General features: G+C 40.5%; 1 protein-coding gene across 2 annotated transcripts in view; it reads left to right on the top strand.

Annotated features, from left to right (window-relative positions):
• The window catches only part of Sntb1 (syntrophin beta 1), a 227,115-nt gene that overhangs the window by 174,251 nt on the left and 26,428 nt on the right, over positions 1-26,436 (top strand). For both annotated transcript variants that reach the window (XM_069991333.1, XM_069991332.1), the window contains exon 4: positions 18,048-18,187. In XM_069991333.1, the coding sequence (XP_069847434.1) occupies positions 18,048-18,187 (140 nt within the window). The remainder of the gene's footprint in view (positions 1-18,047; positions 18,188-26,436) is intronic.

The raw sequence follows: 26,436 nt of genomic DNA, 5'->3' as shown, positions 1-26,436 counted from the left end.
CAGGGGAAGAGAGATTCTGGGATAGAACCCAAGGCCATTTGCATGCTACACAAATATTCACCACATGGAGATACCTCTTGAGCCCATAGGTATTTTAGTAAGAGGGAGGCAGAAGGACACTTCACACAGAAGAGAAAGCAGTATTGGATGGAAAGCAGAGTTAGGACACTATTCCTTTGACTTTAAAGATGAAAGACTGTAAAGAATGTATCTCTAGGGGTCTGGGAAAGTGACTCAGTGGTAGAGCGCTTGCCTTGCATGCCTGAGGCCCTGGGTTCGATTCCTCAGCACCACATAAGCAAAAAGAAAAAAGCCCAAGTGGCGCTGTAGCTCAAGTGGTAGAGCGCTAGCCTTGAGCTGAAGAGCTGAGGGACAGAGCCCAGGCCCAGAGTTCAGGCCCCACTACTGGACCCAAAAAAAAAAAAGAATGTGTCTAGAAACTAGAAAGAAAAAACAACAAAGAAAAGGATTCTATCTGTAGAGCTTTGGGAGAAAGGGAAAACTTCAGATAGCTTACATTTAACCCAGCAGTGCCAAGTTAGGATATGAAAATGGAAGATATATGTAGAAAAGAAAAAACTTAACATCTTGAATGGGAGGTGAGTTCCCTTTAAACAAACAACAACAAAAACAAAGCCCTTTTATGTAGCTCAGGTACCAGAATCATCAGACTGAAGAAAGGAGCAAAGACAGATAAATCTAAGGTCAAGACCTACCTCTGTCAGGCTCTGAACCTTCTATTCTACTCTTGTCTCCACTTTTAAAATTGTTGTGTGAAGATGAAATTTATCCTCTTCATTATTAAGATAACTCTATAAAATGAAGTACTTTCACATTATGCTGCAATCATACCACCATGCTCACATGGTTTCTCCAACTTAAACTCCATAACTATCAAAACAATAACTCCCATATAAAGAAGGTAGACATGCCGGGCACTGATGGCTCACGCCTGTAATCCTAGTTATTCAGGAGGCTGAGATCTGAGGATCGCTGTTTAAAGCCAGCCCGGGCAGGAAAGTCTGTGAGACTCTTATCTCCAATAAACCACCAGAAAACCAGAAATGGTGCCATGGCTCAAATGGTACAGTGCCCGCCTTGAGCTGAAGAGCTGAGGGATAGCACCCAAGCCCAGAGATCAAGTCCATGACCAACCAAAAAAAAAAAAAAAAAGAAGGTAGACATATCCTTTTGAAATATTAGAAGAACATAGTAACTACAAGTTTTGAAAAGAAGTTCAGAGCTGGATTTGCTGCTGTGCACCAATAATCCTGACACTTAGAAAACTAAGGCAGAAGGATCAATTGGGGCTGCATAGCAAAACCCTGTCTCAATAAATCAAGGAAAAATATCAGAAATAACAAGATCAATTGAGGTTTACACCATTTCTTTTTGTCAGTTGTGGGGCTTGAACTCTGGGCCTGGGCACTGTCCCTCAGCTCTTCAGCTCAAGGCTAGCACTCTACCATTTGAGCCACGGCACTATTTCTGGTTTTCTGGTGGTTTATTGGAGATGAGTCTCACAGACTTTCCTGCCCAGGCTGGATTTGAACTGAGATCCTCAGATCTCAGCCTTCTGAGTAACTAGGATCACAGGCGTGAGCCACCGGTGCCCAGCTGAAGTTTAACACAAACTCTTTATCAGAGACAGCCCTCCCTTGTTCAATCTGTAAAAAATATTATGGGCACAAGCAATACTGAATTAAGTAGTAAAATGGGCAACAAAAGTCCTTCTTCTCTCCTGCCCGATACCATCTAAGAAGGAAACTCAGAAGAGTTTATATGTCCTCTTTTAGCCAAGGAATTTCTATTTATGAGTTGGGCCAGCTCTAAAAATAGAATCCCCAAACAACTTCTAGACAAGGTGATTTATGGGATTAGGAAAACCCCTACCCGTTGTGCCAGGTCTACTAAATAACATTCTCATTATACTATTTTATGGCTAAAATCCCCATCATTAGCAGTTCATTTCTTTGGCCTCATGGTTTCTCACTTCTTAAGAGACAAATACCTCTTGTAAGACCAATTCTTTAAGCCCTGAGAATCCTGTAAGAATATGTTTATTGAAATACAATTTAAATAAATTGTATGATTCCCTGAGCTTATCAACTCTTTCATTATTTATCACACTTAATCATTTGTTTACTTTTTGTAACCTCTGTTACCACTTCAATTCCATAAGGACAGGGTCCACCTCTATTTTATCCGTTAGCTAGTTTCTGGCATGGATGACAGCACATACTTATATAAAGTATTCACTTAGATGCAAGACACTGAAATAAGGGAGGGTGACAGGAGACCATGGGCACTCTGACATGGTGGAGGCAGAGACATGTGGGGTATGGTATGAGGCTACCCTCCAGCGGGATTCTTCCATGAATATGTCTCCTCATGGCAATTGCATCAGCCCCTGTCTATGCTACTACTTGTTAAATACTTGGAACATCCCCAGGTGACACAATTAAACTTTTCTGACTCCACAGTTCTCTCCATTTTCTACTCTGTGAATCTAAACTCCCTAATTTGTTTGTTGTTTTGTTTTGTTTTGTTTTGTTTAAGTAAGAGAAGGTAGGAGATCAACTCAAAGGAGGAGTGTCTGATTTTGCTTTTGTTTTTATTTTGAGTCCTAAATATTGATTTTTTTTACTTCCCCCATTTTCTTTTTAACAGCTGTATAAACATTTGAGCAAATAGACCATGGGAACAGGGTGTGCATGGAAAAAAATCACATACAAAGGAATGTACTGTTTGCAGAAATATTTATAGAGGTCTATTATTATTAACACCTGTTATTCCAGGTGTGTGTATCATACTCAATGACCATGTTACCACGTGCTCCAGTAGCCAAACAGAATCTCAGAAATATGAGAAACAAGGTCTCCAGGGTACGAGAAAATGGACTTGACTCAATAGAGCTCCTCTGTAAGCCTTAAAAATGAAAACAGTGACCTTAGGCGATTTATTGATAGCCAATGCAAAGCCTGTCCTCTTTGCTAGTCTGGAAATTCCATCTGGGAAGTGCTTATCTGATTTCGTTTGTCACACCATGCTCACAGCTTAGCACACTACCTGATGTATACTATGTGCTCAAAAAAAGTATTTGTGGCATGAAGGAATATACGTGTGTGCATGCCACACACATGCCAGTACTAGAACTTTGTTCTTGCGTGTGTACACACATACCAGTACTAGAACTTAATTCAAGACCATGTATTCTTGCTTGGCTGACTCTCTACTACTTGAATCAACCCTCCACTTTCAGATAAAGAGTCTCAGTTTTGTCTCCCCAGGCTGGCTTTGAATTACAATATTCAGATCTGAGCCTCTTGAGTAGCTAGGATTAAAGGCATGAGCCACTGGCACCAGGCTGAGGAATGCGTGTTCTTGTTTAATTGGGATGGGCTGTTCTAACTGTAAAAATGATTTTAAATTTTCTTCTGCTTATTCATTTGAAATTGTACTGCTATTTTATTTTTTGTTGTTGTTCTAGCAGCTGTCGATCAAAGCTTTCAGCCCTTTTTCATACTCTTTGAAAAATTCTATGTCCATAGATGGTTTACCTCTTCTCAAGAATGGGATCAACTGTAGATAATTAGTGACTATTGTAATTGAAATACTAGAAGGAGATTGGCTGTTCCAATCCCTTTCTGCAAAAGTAGTAAAATTAAACTGAAGTAGTCTGTTTACTTTTTCCTTGTTATATTACCATCTTCCACTGAACCCTCTCTTTTGCAATTTAATTTAATGAGAATGGATCTTTGTAGCCACTGAAATGAAAATGTTTAAATATCAAGGAAATTGCCTTTTTTAATACTAAATCACATCATCCTTTGCACACTGGGAAGAGGAGAGAAAAACTGCGTTTTTATGGGATAGGATGCTCCGGAGAGAAGAGCTATGAAGGACCTCAAAATTCATCAGGGTGAGATTAGGATGAGGGTGAAGAAAGAGATGTTAGAAGTGATGCAAATGACACCTTGGCAGTGTCCTGAAAACAGCACATTTGTGGATACCAGCTGCAGTACATCTACAACCCATTATATTGTCACAGATATTGTATTTTCTGCCCCAAACCTTATACTCCTCCCATCAGGAAGTAGAAAATCAGAGTCATTCTTAGACACTGTCCTAGCAGAAAACAAGAGAACCCGGGGTTGCTATGTATCTCTGATAAGTCTATCTAAAAGAGTACTTCAGCCTTTGAACCTCAGTTCTCAACATGGCTAGAAGGAAGAAGTGGTTGTGATGAGAAAGCTCACTTTGTCTTGTAGGACAGAAACAGAGATGAAGTGCATGAAATCTATTTGTGTTTGGTAAATGAAGAGCACATAGGAAGATACTGTAAAGGAAGTTGTTAGAAGGTAAAGAGACAAGAGGCCTGTTCTTGAAGACTTTGGTGTGATTGGTTTCCCTGGGTTGGTTATGGCCTGTGTCTTGTGCATTTCTTACTTCTACAAGTGCTTGATATAAAAAGTTAATGCCTGCGTGGAAACAGGAAACAGCACTGTAGAGAAAGTTTGACACTTGTGATTGACAATGATTCAATTCTGGACATGCTGTGAAGGCAACATCCTTTCTTATGTGATGGGCCTTTCAAGACTAGCAAAGAGTGTGAGGGATCTAGGAACTGTTATTCATAATTGTATTCTCTTCAACATGGGGATGTTGCAGGTGTTCTGTGTAATGTTTACCATACTTGCCAGTTTGGTACTGGGGGTCAAATCTATTGACTCTAGACTCTACCACTTGAGCTACAACCCCAGCCCTTTTGTTCGTTCCAGCTGACCCTGAACTTGCAATCTTTCTACCTTTGTCTCAAATGTAGATGACATTATAGGTATGCATCAGCACACCAGCTTCTTCCCACTTTGTGTGTGTGACCTCACTTAATCCTATGAAATAGGTACTGTAGACCAGTGTGGGATACTGACAGAAAAATGGAGGACAGAAGCAAAGAGAAACCAAGGAATTTCTTCCTTGGACATCTATAGGAATAGCTCTGCCTCAATTCATTCCATCTCTTACTTGATTTTCCCTTCTTGCTTGGTTTAAACTCTTTCTTCAGGTTTCTGCATAGTGCTAGTTCCCACTAGATGGTAACTAGAGCTCATGGGTTCTGATAACATCTCCTACAACCTTAATCTCTTCATCTGTCCACTAGTAAGGAGCTCAATCCCTTGATATTCTCTGACTCGACTGTTTACATCCATTTCTGCTTTTGAAATCCTCCATAACTCTTTCTTATATTTTATCCTTTCTGAATTACCAGGCAAGGCTATGTGTCCTTGGTTGATACACAGAGTGATATATAGCTCAAGTGATATATAGAGCACACTGATGTATATATCCATGTACAGGCTATTTTTCAGATGACTTTAGATATAAAGTCAGGAAAAGCAGGCATTCACTTCTGTTCCTGGAGAGAGAAGCAGAGGGACGGATTTAGTTCAAGGAATTGGCGTACATGCTGGTGGGAACTGGCAAGTCTGGATCTCACCGGGTAAGGACAGGCTAGAAACTCAGGCAGGAACTGAAGCTAAATTGCTCACATGGAATTTCTTCTTACCCAAGAAAAGTAGTTTGCTCATTCTGGCCTTTCAAGTGATTTGATAAGGACTTCCCAGATTAATAAGGATAATCCTTACTTAATACCAACAGATGAAAGCGATTGCCTCATTGACAAAATATTGTCAATGCTTCAATAAATATTTAATTGAATTGGTCAACATTATCTTTAAGCTGACACAGAGAAGCAATCATCACACTTTTAGGGTGTAAAAGGTTATAAATGGACCAGAGAACAAACAGAGGCGAACGATTGACTCTCTGGTTATGATAGGTTACCAATGACCTGGCTCTTCCTAGATAGGACTCATGGCTAGGCAAGCACAAGCCCTTTCAGTGCTGGCAATCCCTAGACTCAGGCGTTAGATGGAAGGACCTCTTATAAAAATGCCAACTAAATATCCATGCATGATATGTGGGCTATAGATACACCATCTGTAACCCACATATCATCTGTAAGATGGTGTCTCACAGATTCTGGTCAAATGCTAAATAGCTGAAGTCATACCTAGTCAGCTACCAAAGGCCTCCAGTAACTATGTGCACTGTCTTCAAGCAGCAGAGTGTGAAGCCCTTACAAGCCTGCATTCTGTGTGTTTTTCATTGGACATTCTGCATCTAGCTAAGGCTCCAAACCCATCTCCCCTTTGCTAGGTGTGAACTGTCTATACTGGCTATCAGAAATGGATGAAAGGCTGCTGCTAATCTGTTACGCTCATGGATAATTAAATTAGACTCTTTTCCGTCTGGTGGGGAAATCTATTTTATACTTTCATTAACTCCAAAGGGCCATTTCAATTACAGTCTCTGTTGGGTAAACAAGTTATCTTTGACTTACAGCCTTTGCTTCCTTAGCACCCAGGAAACATGCCCTTTAAAAGGATGCTGTGCACCAAACATTCATAATTTTTTTAAGAAGGTATCTTTGGAAAGACATGTCTTTATCACGAAGCCCAAAAGCAGCAGGCTCCTCAAGGAAAAATAAAGTGTATGCTTCAATATCCTGTTTTGTTTTCAGAGGATGAAAGGCTAGGTTTGTTATAGACTTTCTTGTCTGCTTCCTCATTATATTCATTTTTCAAGAGAGAAAAACCAAGAGTTCTTTCAAAGAAGAAAATGTTAAAAATGTAGGATTATTTGACCTTAACAATGCATTAGCTTTGAAATGAACTATACAACTTGGGGATAGGAGGGTTGGGAGGGAAAAACTTGGGAGAAAAGGAAGGAGGGGGTGATTCTGTTCAAAAAGAAATGTACTCAATGCCTGACTTAGGTAACTGTAGCTTCTCTGTATATCATCTTTACAATAATTTTTGTTAAATATGCCAGCTTTGCCTAGAGCCCTGGCCTGTTCCCAGGGCTGTTCACTAATGCTGACACCATTGTACTATTTACTGTATAAATGGAACCATTGCCTTTTTAGTTGGCTTTATTGGTACTCTATGAGAAAATAAACAAAAACAAAAATTAACTTTACAGAAATTTCCAAACTGTATGGCAAAGGACCAAGTAACAAATCTCGACCTCTGGTTATCTTGCTTTCATTTAAACTCTTACATAACAACTTCCCCAACTGGGAATACTATTTTCCTGGTAGCAAGGGGCCATCTAGTATCAAGAGCATAAGATTCATCAGCTACTAGTAGTTTGCACATCAGTGTTTTCACTGGGAATGACCTTGAACAATCTGGGAGCAATTGGTAAAGGGGTCAGGCATGAAGAGCACATAAAAGCCAGCGAATTTTTATAGGATCTTTGTCGTTGATGAGAACTGTATGTTAAGAGGTCCTGCACTCTGGAAGCTACCATGCAAAATTTTCCTCCTGTAAAATGTCAGTTTTTAAAGATCAGCAGTGTACATCTCCTTGAACATCTCTACTTGCCTACAAGTGTTAGAAATCCCTTTTTGTCTGTTTAGTATCCATTTTCCATCCAAAGACAAAGAGAGTTCTCCTATAAGATAGACACTAGCTCCATCACTATGAGGAAAGACCCTGCAATACTGATTTGCAGTCTCCTGCAACAGCCAGCCACTGCCCTCTTAGCTCCGGCCACACTAACCCTTCACATGTGCTGGGGACTTTGAGGAACACTAGGAATTCACTGGAACCCTGCCTATTAAATATTGACTAGCATTGTGCTTGTGTTAGTCAGGGTTCATCAGAGAAACAGAGCCAAAGGCTTCATGCTGATACCAAACTGGAAATCAATTGTGGACATGGGCTGGTACAATTGAGTCCATGAAGTCCTAAGCTGCTGTCTGTAAGCTGGACAACCAGGAAGCTGGTGAGACTCCGCTGACTTCAGAAGGCCTGTGATCCAGGGAGCTGCTGGTGCAAATCCTAGAGCCCACCTCGGAGGGAAGAAGGGCGTCCTTACTCAAGAAATGAGAGAGGCCAGGCCAGAAGACACATGCCAGTTATCCCTGCACTGGGGAGGCTGAGGCAGGAACATCAGGAGTTCAGAACCAGCCTTGGATACATACTGAGATCCTCTTTGCAAACAAAAACAATATGAAAAGAGATGGGAAAGGTGGGCTGAGGGCTGATCACTTACCAGTGATCATATGCTTTGCATGTGAGGGACTCAAAGATTCAATTCCCTGAACCAAAATATATGGGCCCTCAATAGATTGGATGTCCATCATGTTCACATGGGTGAAAGGCATAAAAATGTACAAAATTGCTCCATCTCAGTGGAAAGCATTGGGAGTGGCCGTGTGTTTCTGTCATGCCAGCTACAGTGGAGTCTATGAATAGGAGGAGGATCAAAATCCAGAATACTGGGACAGGAAGACAGACCCCCATCTGAAAAATAACCAACACCAAAAGGGACTAGAGGCCTAGTTCAGAAGTAGAGCACCTGATTCACAAGCATAGGGTTTTAAGTTCAAACCTCAGTAGTACAAGGAAAGCAAAAGATATATCCCTGGAGTTGTAATTCCATCCATATTGCCTTGGCTGCTACATAACCATTCAGAACCACAGTTTCTTCTTCTGTAAAATGAGGATAATAATACATTCCTCAAATGGTAAGGGGTGTTCTAGTGTTCGCTTGCCAGACCTTTGGTAACATAGTACCCTAATCCAGGTGGTTTACCAACCCAGGTAGCTTACTCACACAAGGCTATTGTCTTCCAGTTAGGGAAGCAAGAATTCCAAGGTCAAAATGCTGACTGAGTTGGTTCTGAGAGCTAGGAGAGGCTCCCTGTCTCTCCACTAGCTTCTGATCCCCAAGAGATAGACAACTTTCCTTGGCTGGCAGAGGATATCACCCTGGTCTCGGACTTAATGTCCACCTGGCTTCTTTCCTGTGTGTGTTTGTTTCTGTGTTCTTCCCCTCCCCTTGATTTTTTTTTGTCAGTCATGGGGCTTGGGCGCTGTCCCTGTGCTCTTCAGCTCAAGATCTACCATTTGAGCCACTTCCAATTTTCTGGTGGTTAATTTGAGATACGAGTCTCACAGATTTTCCTGCCTGGGCTCGCTTTGAACCGCAACCCTCAGAGCTCAGCCTCCTGAGTAGTTAGGAGTCCAGGCATAAGCCACCGGTGCCCAGCTCATTTCCCCTTTTGTGAGTACACCATGCACATTGGATTAGGAGCCCAACCGATTCCAGCATGAATGCATCCTAACTTACAGAACCACATCTGCAATGGCCCTGTTTTCAAATAAAGTCACATTCTGAAGTATCTGAGTGAGGACTTTTGTTCTAGAGAACACAATTCCACCCATTCCAGGGCCCATCAGGAGCAGACTTTTTTTGAATATTTACTCCATCAGCCTTATTCTCCCTTGCTAACTGGAATTCTTTGCCTGCCATGAGGAATATTTCATCTTGGGAGCTCAATAACTCAATTGAATACGGCAAGCTCTCCCTAAACCTTTTTCTCCTAGCTTGCCCTTCTAATTTTCTACAGTTTTTAGGAGACACAAAGGTTTAACACATTCCAAATAATTCTGTTCTTACTCTCATATAATACTGTATAATTCAAGTAAGGCATGGACATGAAATTTATTTTTGAACGCCGAAAAGGATGGGCTGAGCAAATAAGCAAACAAGATTAAAAGGGAATGTGTATAAATTTAAAAGAAAAAGACATCATTAAGCACTAGGAGGAATGTACGCTCCATAGTTGTTCATTTCACACAGCTGGTGCTTGAGCTGCTCACAGGAAGTGGCATGTCCCATGGGACACCCAGGATGTCCTCAGTTGGTCCAAGGTACTGGGAGAGGATAACAAGTACCTATTGGTGAGGTGGGCTCTAAGAAGGCCATCGGCAATGAGATATCAGAAAGGAGACGAAGGACCTGGCAGGGCAGGTGGGTCCAATGAAGGACCTGGGTATGGAAGATGAAGTGAGTTAGTCATGTGCCAGGGCTTCTCTGGAAGGAGGAAAGATGGGAGAGAGCAATCTGAAAACATGTAGGCAGGAAAAAAGAGCACACAAAATGATTTCAGTGTGAGTGGCAAGGTAGACACGTGGCAGAATCCAGTGTGCCATCCTAATTTATGGCCAGGATTTCGCTCTGAATGCCAAGGTTGGGTTTCACAGTAGAATCTGGATAATGTAATGATTTACCCTCTCTCTCTGAGGTGTTCCAGAGGGAATGACAAAAGAGATGTACTTATTAATACCCGAACAAGTCCTGATTGATGAACACTAATGCCAAACCTTGTTTGATGCAAGGTTATATGTAATGTGGCCTAAGCTATGTGCCCAGCCTTTTGTGCACTCAACTCTTGTTGGGGTCTACAAGACGAGTTAATTGCGAGGCTAGCACTAGGATCAGCCTAGTGATTTGAAGTGACCAGTAGTGACCATGGACCTTACCACAAAGGAACAAGACAAAGCCTGCCACTCAAAGAAATCTGGTGATCTGAACACTGTTGGCTCATGCTTGTAGTTCTAGCTACTCAAAAGGCCAAGATCTGGAAGATTGTGGTTCAAAGCCAGACAGACAAAAAAGTCCCTAAGACTCCTTCTCCAAAATAACCAGGAAAATGTTGGGTTAGAGGCCTAGCTTAAGTGGTAGGTAGAGTGCTAGCTTGCAGAGCAAGTACAAAGCCCTGAGTTCAAAGCCTAATAGTATCAAAGGACAAAAAAAATACAGAAAGACAGTTCTTAAATCTAAGTAATAAGATTAATAACATCTCTTTCCATGGAGAGAAGTTAGACTAAGGAAGATGGCAGGCCAGAAAGAACATAGAAGCATCCTTCTTCCATGTAGGACATATTCAGTAAGGGTGTCATTCTGCTTTTCAAAGTGCAAGGACGAACATAAAATAAGTAATCATCCTACACTTAACCTCCATTTAGGAGGCACTGTGTCAGGCATGTGTGTCTTCCAATTGATTTGTTCAACTTGATTATGTTTAACCTGACTTCACAGTAAAATAGAGAGAAAGAATCCATCCCTTCTCTTTTTTTTTCCAGTACTGGGACTTGAACTCAGAGCCTGGATACCTATTATACAAGTATTGTACTTCTTGAGCCACGTCACTAGCCATTTTTGTTTTAATGGATTAATTAATCAATTAGCTAGCATCTTAGTAACTTTGCTTAGGCTGGCTTCCAGCTCACAATCTTTTCTACCTCTGCCTTCCAAGTTGCTGAACTTACAGGTATATGCCTGGTTCTAACTCCTTCGTTGAAAGCAAAGAAGAGATGTGAGCATCACTTACTAGAATGTGTTTGGAGAGTGGTGGCATTTCAGAGGGCTGTCTCATTAGGAGTAAGCAAATGAGACCAAACAACTGCAAAACCAGACTCTCCCTGTGTGTAATGCCCAGCCATGAACAGAGATTTAAAACCAAGGTTGCACTTATGTCATGGATGTGCGTGCTGCCCTACATTGGTTTCATTATGGACTCCTGGAGAACGAGACATTACTGTCAATGGAGTCATCAAAGGCCTCTCTTCAGTAGATTAGCCTCTGACCTTCTGCATACGCAGCCAAGAAGATCATTTGCAAAAAATATCCACTTCGTGTCTGTAAGCCTTCAGAACAAATGAAGAAAACTGGAAAACTAATGGCAAATGTCATAGGTTCTGGCCATTTTATTATGATTTGTTTCCCGTTTCTACCCTCTTACTGGGAAGTTGTGAGGATAAAATTCTCAGGAACCACATAGGAATTTTGAGGGGAGCCCCCCACTGTGCCCAGACATGCCAGTCGCCTGGGTTACAGGTTCTGGGGAGGACTTCTGGGGTGCAGGGGGGAGAGCCAAGGGAAGGGGCCATTTCTCCCCAGCAGACCTAATAGTGACGTTGTTTAAACAGTAAGACACCAGACCCTTCTCATTGTTATCTTTCTTCTCACTTACCTTAGGAGGAGCTGTGTTGCTTTAACACATTTTAATTACAACATGTTAAAAGTCAAATAAGTAGGAGTCTTTAACTGACATTTCCTACATGGGAGGCACAAAATGTTTCCTGCCCGGGCTGAAAACCATTTGTAAGAAAATGGAAGAACTTGGAAAAAATTATATTAAGCAAAGTAAGTCCCTGAGAACCTTCTCTCCAATTAGCCAGCAAAAACTAAAAATAAAAATTCATTGTGTTCTTGTTTGTTAAAAGTTATTGCCAGGTGCTGGTGGCTCACGCCTGTTATCCTTGCTACTCAGGATGCTGAGGTCTGTGGATTGTGGTTTGAAGCCAGCCTGCAGGAAGAAAATCCTTAAGACTCTTATCTTCAATTAAAGGCCAAAAAGCTGGAAGTAGAGCTACGACTCCAGTGGTAGAATGCTAGCTTTCAGAGAAAAGAAGCTCAGGGACAATATCCAGGCCCTGAGTTCAAGCTCCAGGACTAGGGAGAAAATAAAAATTTGTTTGTTGTTGTTGCTCTTCAGTGAGATTTGGATGTCAGAGGGCTTTGCTTTTCATTTGTTTGTTTTAACTCAGAGCTATTGAACTTCCTTGGCTTGCTTGCTAGGCTGGTGCTTCCAGTCTCCGTCTCCTGAGTGCTGGAATTATGGTTATCCAGCAGCATACAATTTCCATCAAACACAAGTGAACCACTCCATCAGCTATCTTTTTGCCATGTTTGAATTCAGTGGGTGATCAAGACACCAAATAACTTGAGAATTGGGTGAAAGCAAAAGAATTTGCTCCAGAAAGCTAAGACTTCCACACATCACTTTTATGGACCTTATTCTAGTTTTTCTTCTTCTTTTTTTTATTTTACCTTCTCTTCCTTTATATTCTCCTTTACATTCCGCTGTAGATGTTTTCTGATTCCTGATTGCAGGGTCTTGGGTTTTATTTGGCCTAAGCTAGATGAGAGAGATGTGAGTAGCCTTGCTTACCACATCTGCTGTATTCTTGTGGCTGCTTTTAAAATCTTTCTCTACATTTGCTTAAGGGGAGCTGATCTGTTCTACGTCCCTAAGAGTTGGTTATTCATCCTGTAGTGTTTGTAGATCATTTGGGAGTTGATAAATGCTAATTATTACTATGATACTGGTATGTTAACCTTTCATTCTCAGTATCTCAGGCAGAAGTGAGCCAGACAAGTTAAAAAGTTGTCAGGATATCTATGAACTCATTGGACCACCTCTGCTCAAGTAGAAGGTAGAAATAATGTATTTTGGGAAGAATTCATTGGGATGAGGGAGAAAGTGAGACCTCCAAAAAAGAATATAGCTACCAATAATATTAGTGGCTGAAGCATTCTGAGTCTAGTAGCTGAGAGTCCAAACCTTAAATTTAAAGCCCAGAACAATTGGATTTTAAAGTTGGAGAATAATCATTGAGTCCTACCTTCTCATTTAGCAGCTGAAATAATTTAGACCCTGGAAAAGAAAATCATTCTTGCTCAAATTTTCCACATCTTTAATTGGGTTTTCACTATCCTTTCTTATTAAAAAAATATATATATATAGTGTTTACTAAAGTTTGATTGCTCTAACTTACCAAATGCAAGACAGTTTTCTAAGCCTTCTAAGTATACCAATTCATTTAATCCTTACAACTCTGACACAGAGTCAACAGTATCATTCTTTTCTTAGGAAATAACTGCCCCAAAAATGACACTGAAGGCTTTTTGTTTCCCCTTTGTATGTAATTTGCCCAATTTATGCATTTTAGAGGAGGGGAAATAAACAGTTGTAAGATGTTATGTGTGGATGGCTAGCAAACCTCTCAGAGCTATGGGCTGTGGTGGGATGGACTGAAAAGTCACTAAGGAGCCAAGATTCCCCAACAGGACACACAGCTCATACTGACTCCCAGTGGTTTTATCAAATGTTTTTGACTTGTGATTTCATCGGAACAGATGAGGAATCATCGAATTTAAGGAGTTTGGAAGCCATTTAATTAGATAACAGAGACTTGCCTCAAATGGAAGACCCCAGGTCTCTCTTTCCCACATTTCTTACCACTCCCTACATTCTTTGGGCTGTTTTGTACGTCTTCCCTCTCAGGTGCAGCAGAAGCAAGCATGTGCACAGGACTCAGCTAGGACTCAGCTGTGCTGCTGAGGTTTTGTTCAGAGTTTGATGTCTTTCCTTTCCTTTGCCTCTTTCCTTAGAAACACAATCCATTCTTCAGAATGACAACTGCAACTTCCAGAGCAGGATGCGGGGATGGAAGTGGAAGTATCTTACATCTCCTTTTCATGAAATGCTGGCACAGCTGCAGAGCTGTTGCATTCACATTGGATTATCTTTGGGCACCAGGGCAACTGGATTTATAATGGACGCCCTCACTAAAACAAGAGCATGCATTCTTGAGCTCAACAAAATTGTACTTCCAGGGCTTAAGTGTGGGGCTTATATAGCACAAGACATGGTTTTAGAAACCCTGTTCTTCAGCCTGATTTTTTTTTACAAAGCCAGTTGTTCTCAGGAGCAACCTGCTCTCTTCAGTCATTTACATAGCATTAAATGACAGCTTCCACACAGGGTTGGTGCAAAATGCCCCCTGGAGTATTCTCAAACAGAGTACAACAAACGCACACCGGGCTCTTTAATAAACCACAGAATGTTTAGGGCTGTAGAAAATCATTCAGCCACATATACCACTTGATAGGAAGGGAAGGTTAAGGTTTTGATTCCTCCCTCAGCCCCTCTCTCCCCAGAGGCCTGTCTTTCAGTCTTGGTGTTTACTGTGGAGACTTACTGCTATTTCTGCAGAAGAGAGCTTTGTCATGTTCACATTTAAATGACTGATTCCGGTCAAAGTTAATGGATCAGATCTGACTAGGTAAGTAAGATAGTCACTTTGGGAGGATCATTTGAAGCTTCTCCAGTCCTATTTAATGAGCTGGAAAAGTAATTTACTGAGTTTAATGTAGAAGCTGGAAAAAAATTATTTCAAACCCCCCCAAAAACATTTTATGCCTTGAGACCATAGCTTATTCACCTTGTAAGGTCTGGCACATTGCCTTCTTGAATAATCCATGTTGATCTCCTGAAATGTTCTTGTTCTTTTCAGAAAAAAAAAGTTTTCTAACAAAAACAATAAGCTTAAGCTAGATTTAAAAGATATGCATAAAACTCATTAAGGGAAAAGTAATCCAAGTAGTCGTGCACATTCTAGTATAAGCAACTTCACAGCCGGCAAGGTGGATAGAAGGCCAGGGGATGCTTTCTTTAGAAAGGGATTCTGTGTCAAGAATTTTTTGGGGGGGTCCAGTCGTGGGGCCTGAACTCTGGGCCTGGGCACTGTCTCTCAGCTCTTCAGTTCAAGGTTAGCGCTCTACCACTTAAGCCACTGCGCCACTTTCAGCTTTTTTCTTTTTGCTTATGTGGTGCTGAGGAATCAAACCCAGGGCCTCATGCATGCAAGGCAAGTGCTCTACCACTGAGCCACCTTCCCAGCCCTCAAGATTTTTTTTTATAATTATATTGTTCTTTTTATATTTGCTATTTTATTTTTTATTACCTTTAAATAGTTGTGAAAAGGAGGTGATACAGAACAAAACAGTTTATGAATACAGTGCACCTTGATCAGTGTCACCCCTTGAACATATTCACTCCCCCTCCTTCAAACAACTACTTCCCTTACTTCTCCTAATTTTGTAGTGTATACAATGAAGTCTTCACTACATTCTCCCCTCCTTTCCCACTTCATTCATCTACCCCTCTCTCCTTGGCCCTCCCGTCCCCTCTTAGATGTGGGTATATATATATATATATATATATATATATATATATATATATATATATATATATATATACACACACATACACACACATATGTAAATACAATAGAATTTTGCTGATCTATTAGAAAGAACATCTTAACATTTGTGAGGAAATAGACTTGGAAAAAGTTGTATTAAGTGAAGTAAGCCAGATCCAGAGAAACCAATGTGCTGTGGCAGATATAATGTGCCTATGAATCTATAAGTTGGGCAGTATGGAAGTGGTCACACATGTTTAGAATTGTTTAAAATGAGCCATTATAAAATAAACATCATCATGAGGCAATGGATTCTTCCTGGGAGAACTTGGGAAAGGAAACGTGGAGAAGATGCTGAAATTGTCAGCTTCAAAGATGTTTTTCTTGACTTACCTTAGAATTTTCCTCAGTACTTGCTCATGTTGACGCATTTCCAAAGGATATCTTGCAGTTCTGCCTCACGGTCCCATCTCATTTCACTGAAGAATCCCATCTACGAGCTACTACGACCTTCACACATGCCGTCGCACTTAGCTCCTGCCATAGAGCCTGGGGGCAGGTGCTCATGGATTTTGCACCAAACTAGGCTAGCCTCTATCAGATTTTCACCGAGTTCATCTTCACAGCAGCACCGCTGCTATGAGTCTTATCATTTCCCATTTTACAGATACAGAAACTGAGATACAAAGGATTTTAGCTTATTGCCCAAGACATTCTGGAAAGGAAAGTGTGGAGCAGAGGTTTCTGCTCAGGCACTCGAGTTCCAGAGAGAGCTAGCACAACCTCTGCTGCCAGTGAGGAAATGCGAACTCAGAGAAAAACAAATTCACCCAGACCTGAAACAGCAGGACTGGTTCTCAGACTCAAGTAGAGCTTACAAAATCCGCCCTTGGCTGCACTAGGCTGCAATCTCTACTTTGATCATTCATTTTATCATTATTATTATTATTATTTTGAAGGTATTGGGGGTTGAATTCAGGGCCTCCTTCTCACTAAGCACTTACCCCTTGAACCACATTGCTAACCTTGAGGGGGTTTTTGCTGGTTATTTTTGAGGTAGTATCTTACAACTGTTTCTATTTGAGCTGGCCTGAGACTATGATCTTCTCATTCTTAGCCTCCTCAGCAGCTAGGATAAGAGGTGTGAGCTACCCAGCACCCAGCTCATAGCCACTTATTGGCATACCAGGAAATAATAGTAATGGCTTTTTATACAAAAGCCGTATTATACACATGCTTCTACCTCAATACAAATTCCACTGTTGCCCTTACAATGTGAGAATGAGAATGGAAACAGGATTTAATTGCCTACATTATGTGTTTAGCTTGCTATTTAGTTTAATTCGGAATGGATATTGAGTTGTGGCTAGTTATTGAAGGATTGTTTTCATTGAATGAAGTACCCACATCAGAAAAGACTATCTTCACTTCATCTAGAGCAATGCTTCATCTTTAATGAGCACATGCATCAGCCAAAGACCCTGATAAAATGCACATTCCAATGGACCAGGTCTGGATGGGCCTGAGAAGCTGCATTTCTAGCAGTCCCCTAGATAACACTGATGGAACTAGAACACGGTCCATGTTCTGTCCATTTTCTGAGAAGCCAGGCTAGAGCATTGGGTTTTCCAAGCCAATCTTCAGTATTAATCTGGATGCCCAGGGTTCAAACTGGAAGCCAGGGACCTTCTTAGATGAAATAGTATTTGTGGAGCTCGGGAAGATCAACACTAGAGAAATAAGATGAAGATGAAGCATAAGATAAAAGCTTATTTTCACAGTTCTCAAGATGGGAAGGCATGTCAATGTGTATCAGGTCTGCTCATCCAACTGCTCAGCTTTTCCCATCACTGCTTGTTCATTTGGGGCTTTGAGCTGAAGAATTTTGTTTTTATACTAACAAGAGATGCTGAGATGGTGACTGTATCACAGGGACAACTAAAAAGCAGAAGAATGAAGAGGCTGTGATTGTCTCACACCTATGGAGACATTTGTCTCCACCGTAGATGTTTTTAGTGCCTTTGGTTATTTATTCAGAAATGTTCATAATTTTAAAAATGTACTCTACTAGAGAATGAGTTGAAAGTTTTGATTCCCCCAAGCATTTGCCTCCCACGGTGAAATTCAGTGCTGACTGGCAGGTGAGAACAGAGACAGATGTGCAGCAGCTGGACTGCTTCTTGGCTGTACTGACTGCACTGATCAGAATTGGACTTTTTCCCTTTCCATTTTGATAGTGCAACCTGGTCCAAAAGATATTCATAATGGGGGTCCTCTGGCGGAGGGATGCCAACTGCTCTTCTCAAACCTCTCTGTTCTCTGACTGGTATTTGACTGTTCTCTGCTTTCTGTTTTCAGGTGCCAGGCGAGAGTGAGAAACAGTGGAAACCAGCCCTGGTTGTTCTGACTGAGAAAGACCTCTTAATCTATGACAGCATGCCGAGGAGAAAGGAAACCTGGTTCAGTCCAGTTCACTCATACCCTCTTCTTGCCACCAGGTAGCCATATCCTTGTGTTTGGGAATGCCTTGTTTGCACATGGAAACTATTTGAATCCGTTGTAATCATTTCCACATATTATGTATTATGACCTACTATTAGAGCTGGAACTAAAAGCTCCTTAAGAACAGAGCCAGCCAGGAGCTGGTGGCTCATCCCTGTAATCCTAGCTACTTAGGAGGCTGAGATCTGAGGACTGTGGTTCGAAGCTAGCCCAGGCAGAAACATCCCCATGAGACTCTTATCTTCAATTAACTACTCAAAAACTGAACATGGACATGTGGCTCAAAGTGGTAGAACACTAGCCTTGAGGACAAGAGATCAGAGACAGTGCCCAGGTCCTGATTTCAAATCTCTCAATCACAAAATAAACAGAGCCAGTCATTTACTGGCTTATTCCTGTTATTCTAGTTGTTCAGTAGGGTGAGATCTGAGAATATTGCTTCAAAGCCAGGCCAAGTAGGAAAACATCTCTCTCTCCCTCTCCTTCTCACCCCCTCACCTTCCTTCCCTTCCTCTCTCTCTCTCTCTCTCTCTCTCTCTCTCTCTCTCTCTCTCTCTCTCTCTCTCTCTCTCTCTCACACACACACACACACACACACACACCACACACACACACACACACACCACACACACACACACACACACACACACACACACACACACACAGCAAGGATGCCAAGAACAGAAGACAGATGGGGAAAGGATAGTTCCTTCAATAGTGTTGCTGGGTAAATTAGATATCTGTATGCAAAAGAATGAAATTAGACTTTTCTCTTAAACCACACACAAAAGTCAACTCAAAATAGATTAAAGGCATGTGTAAACACAAAACTTGAAACCATAAAACTGTTAGAAGAAAACACAGGGACAAAGCATTTGACTTTGTCCTTGGCAATAGTCTCTTGAAAAATATACAAAAAGCACACAATAAAAGTAAAAATAGATTTTCAAAATAAAGGAAGAGGTAACAATGCTTGCTATGAAATGTGCTCATTACCCTACTCATGTAACTATAACCCCTCTGAACATTTTTACAATTAAAAAAAAGTAAAAATAGATAACTGAAATAGCATCAAAGCTTCTGCATGAAAGAAACTATTGACAAAATGAAAATACAGCCAAGGCTGGGGTGGGGAGGGGGAGATAAGATAAGATTTTCAAAACACCTATCTGCATCTATCTGATAAAGTTTAATATCCAAAACATATGGATGCCTTGCAAATCAATAATAGCAGATTGACTTAAAAATGGACACGATGCAGTGGCTCACACTCGTAATCCCAACTCCCGGAGTCAGAGAGTTAGAGGACTGTGACTTAAGGCCAATCTAGATAAAAAGTTAGATAGATCAATACAACAAATATACCTAATGTTGTAGCACAGCCTATAATGCCAGGTACATGGGAAGCTAACCCCAGGGGAAAAGTGTGAAGCTCTATCTGAAAAATAACTAAAGCAAGAAAGGGCTAGGGACTAGCATATTTGCCTACACCCACAAGGTTCTGTGTTCAAACCCCACTACCAACACTTTAAAAAGGAGGCACTAACAATCAATATGTTTGGATATAGGTCTGCTTTTAGGTTAAGTGGTATTTGTTTTATTATGTTGGGTTCTCCAGCATTTGGTGCATACATATTTAGAATTGTTATATCCTCCTGTAATAGAGATCTCTTGATTATTTATGTAATGTCACTACTTTTAATTTGAAGTCTATTTTATCTAATATTAATATTGCTACCTGGCTTGTTTATGAGAGCCATTTGCTTTTGAAAGATTTTATTCCAGCCTTTCACTTTGAGAATGTGTTTGTTTTTGTTGGCGAGAGGTATTTCTTCTAGATAGGAGATGAATACATCTTGCTTTTGGATCCAACTAGTAAATGTATGTTATTTAATTGGAGCATTAAGTCCATTTATACTGAGAATTATGACTGAGAAGTGTTTGATAACTCCTGCCATGTTATCCACCTGCTTAGAGGTTGAGTTTCATCTTTTCTTACTATATTTACCAGGTTCTTTGGTGAGGGGTATTTTCTCTGACAATATCTTGTTTGTCTTTAAGTATTTTCTGTAGTGCTGGTTTGGTAGAGAACAACTGTTTCAATTTTTCTGTGTTATGGAAAGTTTTTATTTGTCCTTTGGTTGTGGAGGAGAGCTTTTCTGGGTACATTATTCTTGGTTGGTAGTTGTTTTCCTTTAAGGTGTGGCATACACCAATTCAGGCTCCACTTGCTTTCATAGTCTTGGCTAAGAAATCTATAGTTGTTCTGACTGGTTTTCCTTTATAAGTAATCAATCTTTTCTCTGTGACAGCTTTAAGGATCCTTTCCTTAGTCTCTATTGATCCTGTGTGGATTACAGTGTGGTGATGAGATATTCTTTTCTGGTTTAGTCTGTTTGGTATTCTAAAGGTCTCTTGTATCTCAATTGGTCTATCTTTTTGGATATTTAGGAAGTTCTCTGCTAGAATTTTGTTAAGTGGTTCCTTTCCCTTTAGTTGCCCTTCAGTAGTACTTTAAGAACTATCAGTCTTAAATTAGGTCTTCTTTTTAAGTCCTGAAGTTTTGTAAGCTCATGTCTTGTTTCTTGAAATTGTTCTAGATAATTATCTCCTCTTTATTATATGTAATCTGTCTTCTAAGTCATCTATTCTTCTGTCAAGACCCTCTACTTTGTTTTATATTTCTCTGCCTTTTAATTGGTCTTTTTAAAATTATTTCTTTTTATTGATACTTTTCTTTTAGGTCTTGTGTGGACTTCTTTACTTTCTTGATCTGTTGATCTGTTTCTTCTATCAAATCTTTTAGCTGGGCACATAGTTTTCATTCAACTCCCTTTCCTTCTCTTGGAATTAATTTAGCTTTCTGTTTGTAGACTCCATGAATTCTTCTGTGAGTCTTTGATGAGTCTCACTATGCTCACAAACTGCCTTGGGTGGGCTTTCTATTTTCTCATTAATCATATTTACCAGCAGTGTTTTTAAGGCATCTTCTAGATCCTACATTATCTCCTCTATTGCCTTACTTCTGTGAGAAGTAAGCTTCCTTGACTTGCCACTTATCTTGTAATTCTATGGTTTGTTTTACCCATTTAGAAAACCTTTTAGTATTATTTTTTTGGGGGGGGGGACTGCATTCTTCCTAGTAGGTTCTCCCTAATAGGTTCTGGTTCTTGATTGATTAGCCAGCCAACATTTTGATATTCTGTTACCATTTGTTTATCTGGGGTCAGGTATTCTTGAGACCACTAAGTATTAGGTTAGTGGCTAGTTCTGTTGAGATGCTGTGATGTTAACAACTGTCATAGTTTCAGAATATCAGAACAACGAAGTAGATAAGTAATGCTACTACAGGAACAAAACCCTATAAACACCATCATCTGGTTACTCTCTTTTATCTTTTATCAAAAGCTGGGCCACGGAGGGTCTCACCTGTAATCTCACCTGTAATCTTCTAAGGAGACTGAGATCTAAGGATCATGGTCCAAAACCAGCCACAACACCCAACAGTTAAGCCCAGGAGACTCTTATCTCCAGTTAATCACCAGAAAGCCAGAAGTTGAGACAGAGCTCAACTTCAACAGCATTGAGCACAAAAGCTCAGTGACCGTGCTGAGGAACTGAATTCAAGCCTCAGGACCAGCACCAAAAAAAAAAAATTAAAGGTAACAATCATTGGCAAAAATTGTGTAGGAAAAGAGAACTCTTGTACATTACTGTAGAGAAAGTAAGATGGTGCAACTATTGTGGAAAACAGTGTAAAAATTTGTCCAAAAAATGAAAAATAGTACTATTATCTGAGCTAGCAATCTCACTTCTAGGCTTGTATCCAAAGGTGTCCAATTAGACTCCCAAAGACATATCTATACTTTCAGAATCACTGCTGTGCTATTCAGAGTAGCCAAGTTAGGTAACATGGTCATAAAGACTTGGATTCTTGTTCCCTTCATTGAAAGCCTGAAAACAAAATGAATCAAACAAAAATGGAATCAAACTGAGTCTTACTTTCAAATTGCTGACAGCTAAAGACCTGGATTCTCTTAGCAGCTCTTTCTTTGTGTGCTCTAAGACAGTAACTGTCTTCACTCCATGTATGTCACTGTGACTTTACTTAGATGCTAGACAGGATAGCATAATATTTGTGTCCTTCTTGCATAGTGTCTAACAACATTGCCATTAGATATCTGTTGAAGAAATCACTGAACAACATGGAATAAACTATGTGTTTATTTACCCTGTGTTTACAGCAGAGTATACTTAGGTTTGGGACATTTGCTTGAATAAGAAGTATACCCAAACTACACAGTGTTCTCATCCTACAAGGACATAAAATAATGGTGCAGTTGCAGTGAAAAGAATGAGACCTAAAAGAACAAGAGATAACAGAAATTAAAATGGCAACAGTGAATAGAGCTGAAATTCCTTAATATCCTTTTGCCCTACAAGTCATGATTGATGATGGAGTTGAGCAAAGTTGGCTTGAAGAGGAAAATTATTGGCCTTAAAGATGAATGAAATAGGTTTACAATGTATAGGAGTCAGATCTAGATTGCTTTTTAAAAATAGTTTAATTTTTGAGCCTTTTAAGCAAGCTTCAAAATACTTACTAAGCCCAATGATTACTATAACCAGCCCTCAATGGCCAGAATCTAAACATCTGAAAACATTCACATGAATCAGGCTATGCTTTGGGGCTCATTCAAATTCAGCCCATGTATGACTTTCTGCAAGTTTCATGCACAGTTCTCCTCCATAATCACTAATATCCAGATTCCAAAAATTTCCTACAAATAAAACCAAAGAAAGATGAGCCCACAATCACTATATTTTAAGAACTAAGGCAATTGGACTCATGCCTCCTGGAATAATTTTCAGGAACAAAAATTGAAATAAAGTCATGTTTCTAAGTAGCACTTAGTCAACATGAAAATCAAATGAACTCTGTTCATCCAAAGCTTTCTCCTCCCAGTTTCTGAACAGGCAGACCAAAAAAGACTGCTTTCCCATTTATGAATTCTTTGTTCAACATTTCTAACTCATATATGATGCACCAGGAGGTATAACTTGGATAAGAGATAAAGAGGCATTAAAATTCCAAACTTGAGCATTACAATGTTAAACTGTTCTGGAAGAAATTGTATTGTTGTGCAGGATATCCCAGGAACCAATGGGAGCAGAGACAACAAAAAAATAGCAACTTCCATCTTGAGAGGGGCTAAGGAGTCTTCTTGCAGTGGAAGTAATGTTTGAAGCCTCAGTTGGAATACACTAGAGTAACAGGGATGTGACATAGAAAGAGTAATGCTATCTAAGTAATGCCATCTAAAGTGTTTAAAGAAGTCAGACAGGTTTATTTGAAAGCAAAGAGTGTAGAAGAAACAATAAAATATAGGAAGGGTTCTGGAGCTGGGTGTCCTTGGTCTCTTTCCTAAAGGCTGCTCTATATAAGGTTCCTTTACTCTTCTCCCTTACAGTGTGCCCAACTCCGATTGATTGAGGGGTGAGCATGTGCTAAGGTAATCTTGTGATTGGCTCCCTATCTCTGTATATGTATTCCTGAGTCATCTTACCTCCCTCATTCATCTCAGTGAGCCTGTTGACAGTGTTGGCACTGGTCCTAGCTGTCATCTTCTACCCCTCGAGAGGAGTATGAACTTTGCAGGAAGAGGATAAACAGCTACACAGAGCTCCTGCTTCATATGATGCTGTATCACCCAGTTAGAACACTAGGTCCGGCCATAAAGACTGAAGACAGGTAGATTGGTTGTTAGCCAAACACTTCACACTTGACACAGTTACCTCCTACAATTCTTTTATCTATTCTGCAAGGCCTGTGTTAGTATGGGACCTTAAAGAATCATAACCTGAAGTTTAGAAGAGTTAAGAAATGGACCCACGTCGCATAGCTGGTCGCTCTGAGTCTGAGGTGACTTGCATAGCTGGGCTTTGCTGTGGCATGAGGAATGGAGAGAAGGCTTTCTGCTATGATGCTCTTTTATCTCCTTACAAGCTAAACTAGGCAGGAACATTAGGAGATTTGGGAGTTGGTAAGAGTCATGAACATGATTTATCTTTGGAGTAAAATAACAAAAATCTCACGGGCTGAGTCCAGAGAATGATCATTATTTTATGGTCAGAAAGAAAACAGGTAAGAATAAAGCCAGATTTCTGTGACTGCCCAAAGAACTCAAATACAGGAGGAAACAGTTGTTCTGAAGGAGTGCCTTATTTATTTATTTATTACCACTACTGAGGCTTGAACTCAGAACCTTATGCTCTCACTCAGCTTTTTCAACTTTTGCTAGTCATGGCTGACACTCTACCACTGAGCTATGCTTTCACTCCTGGCTTCGTACTAGTTAATTGGAGAAATGAATCTCTCCATTTATGTGCCTGGGAAAATTTCAAACTGTGATCCTCTAATTTCAGCCTGTTGAGTAGCTAAGATTACAAGCATGAGCCACTTGAGCCACTTAGGAGTTACATTTTTCTCAGTTATTCTATAGTATCATAAATCTCAGCAGTGTGACTTTGAACCCTGAGAAAGACCTAGGGCACAGGTTCTGCTTCAGTCTGGTTCTGCAGAGATGAAAGAGGACATGAGGACTCAGATGGACAGGAGTTCTTGCTCCCAGCACAAACTTGAAAGGCTGGAGGGAAAGGCTGGGCAAGGATGAAAACAAGGGACTAAGTGATTGTTCCTCCTAGACCTGTGCTCTCTAACCTCAGAGCCATACTTAACTGAACAAAGTATATGTAAGATTAACAATTCAGTTTTTCCACCCCACTCACTACATTTCAAATGTTTGTTAGCTGTATATGCCTAGTGGCTGCCATTTTGGACAGCTCAGATCCTGAATGGAACTGGTAAAACAGCTAGTTCCCCAATATCCACATTATAATAATAAAGAGTGATATACACATGTCCAGTTGGGACCGTTCCTATAGGCATAATGACTTCTGGACAATGAGCTGTAGCTCTTATTCAGCCAGGAGAATTTGACTTACTTGTGATGTCCAGTGTGCTAAGTTGTGATGTTTGAGAAGTTAGGGAAACTCAATGTACTTCTGGCCTTAGGGATTTTCAACATATATTTGGGTTACCAAGACAAAATTCAATCATTTAGCTGAGTAGGTTTATAAATGACTACTTTGGAATTTGTCCCCACTCAGGCAGGTTAGTGAGTTTTTACAGGGCACAGCAGTCTTCCACATGTTAAGGGCACCAGATGAATGTCAACATGAAGTTTGTCAGGCTGTCTGCACAAATAGGCTTAGCAGCTCCAGTGGCTCAAGGACAGAGCTAAAGAAAATACTAAGTGCCAGGTATTGATAGTTCATGCTGATAATCCAAAATACTTACGAGGTTGATATCTTGAGATCAAGGTTCAAAGCCAGCCTGGACCACTCTTCTCTCCAATTAACCAGCACAAACCAGAAGTAGAGTTTTGGCTCAAGTGGTAGAACACCATCCTTGAGTGAAAAAAAAATGAGAATGTGAAGCCTTGAGTTCACACCCCAGTACTGGCACAAAAAATAAATACATACATAAAATAAAGTAACAAGTCACAGCCATTAAAAGCTAAGTCTCCAGAAAGAGAGAAGGGTGGGTGTCCAGAAACAACACATGGGCCCCTACTTCAGAACTTTGAATGAGGCACTGAAAATATCTGTTACAGGCTCAGAGGCAACAGATATGCCAGGTTAGAACTGCAAACAAAGCACACAAATAGTGCAGCACTATATACCTGTATCTGACGTGGATATGGAAAAGGGAAACCCCTTTAAGGCATAACTGTGGTCCATCACAATGGAAACTCAGCATAAAGAGACCAATGTGGCACAAAAGCTAAAGCATAGCCAGTTGTAATACCTTTTTCCTCAACTCATTGCCTTCTTCTTAAAATACCCAGCTTAGCCACTGAACTGCAAAATGGAACTTGTCGTATATGTATACAGCCCCACAACCAATGATAAAATTATGCCCATAGTTATTACTGTGAACCCTTGCTGGCAGGCTGTGAAGCAGAGGATGTACAAAGTGTTCTGATGTCACCTATTCATTCTTACTTCATCCCTTCCAGCTAGCAGGTAACTTGCTCCCTGTTCCCTGAGCAGCAGCCTGGAAACATTAGAGGTAGGAGATCGTACCCTACTCTTTCTCTCACTAGAATAATGCTTAACCCCAGGCTAATCTCTCTCCCTCCCTCCTTCTGGGCCATCATCTGTTAAGTTCACTTAGTTGTCT

Source organism: Dipodomys merriami, unplaced genomic scaffold (genome assembly GCF_024711535.1).
Source record: "Dipodomys merriami isolate MVZ:Mamm:240054 unplaced genomic scaffold, mDipMer1.0.p SCAF_4, whole genome shotgun sequence".
Lineage (NCBI taxonomy): Eukaryota > Metazoa > Chordata > Mammalia > Rodentia > Heteromyidae > Dipodomys > Dipodomys merriami.
This window is presented reverse-complemented; position numbering and strand designations above follow the sequence as displayed.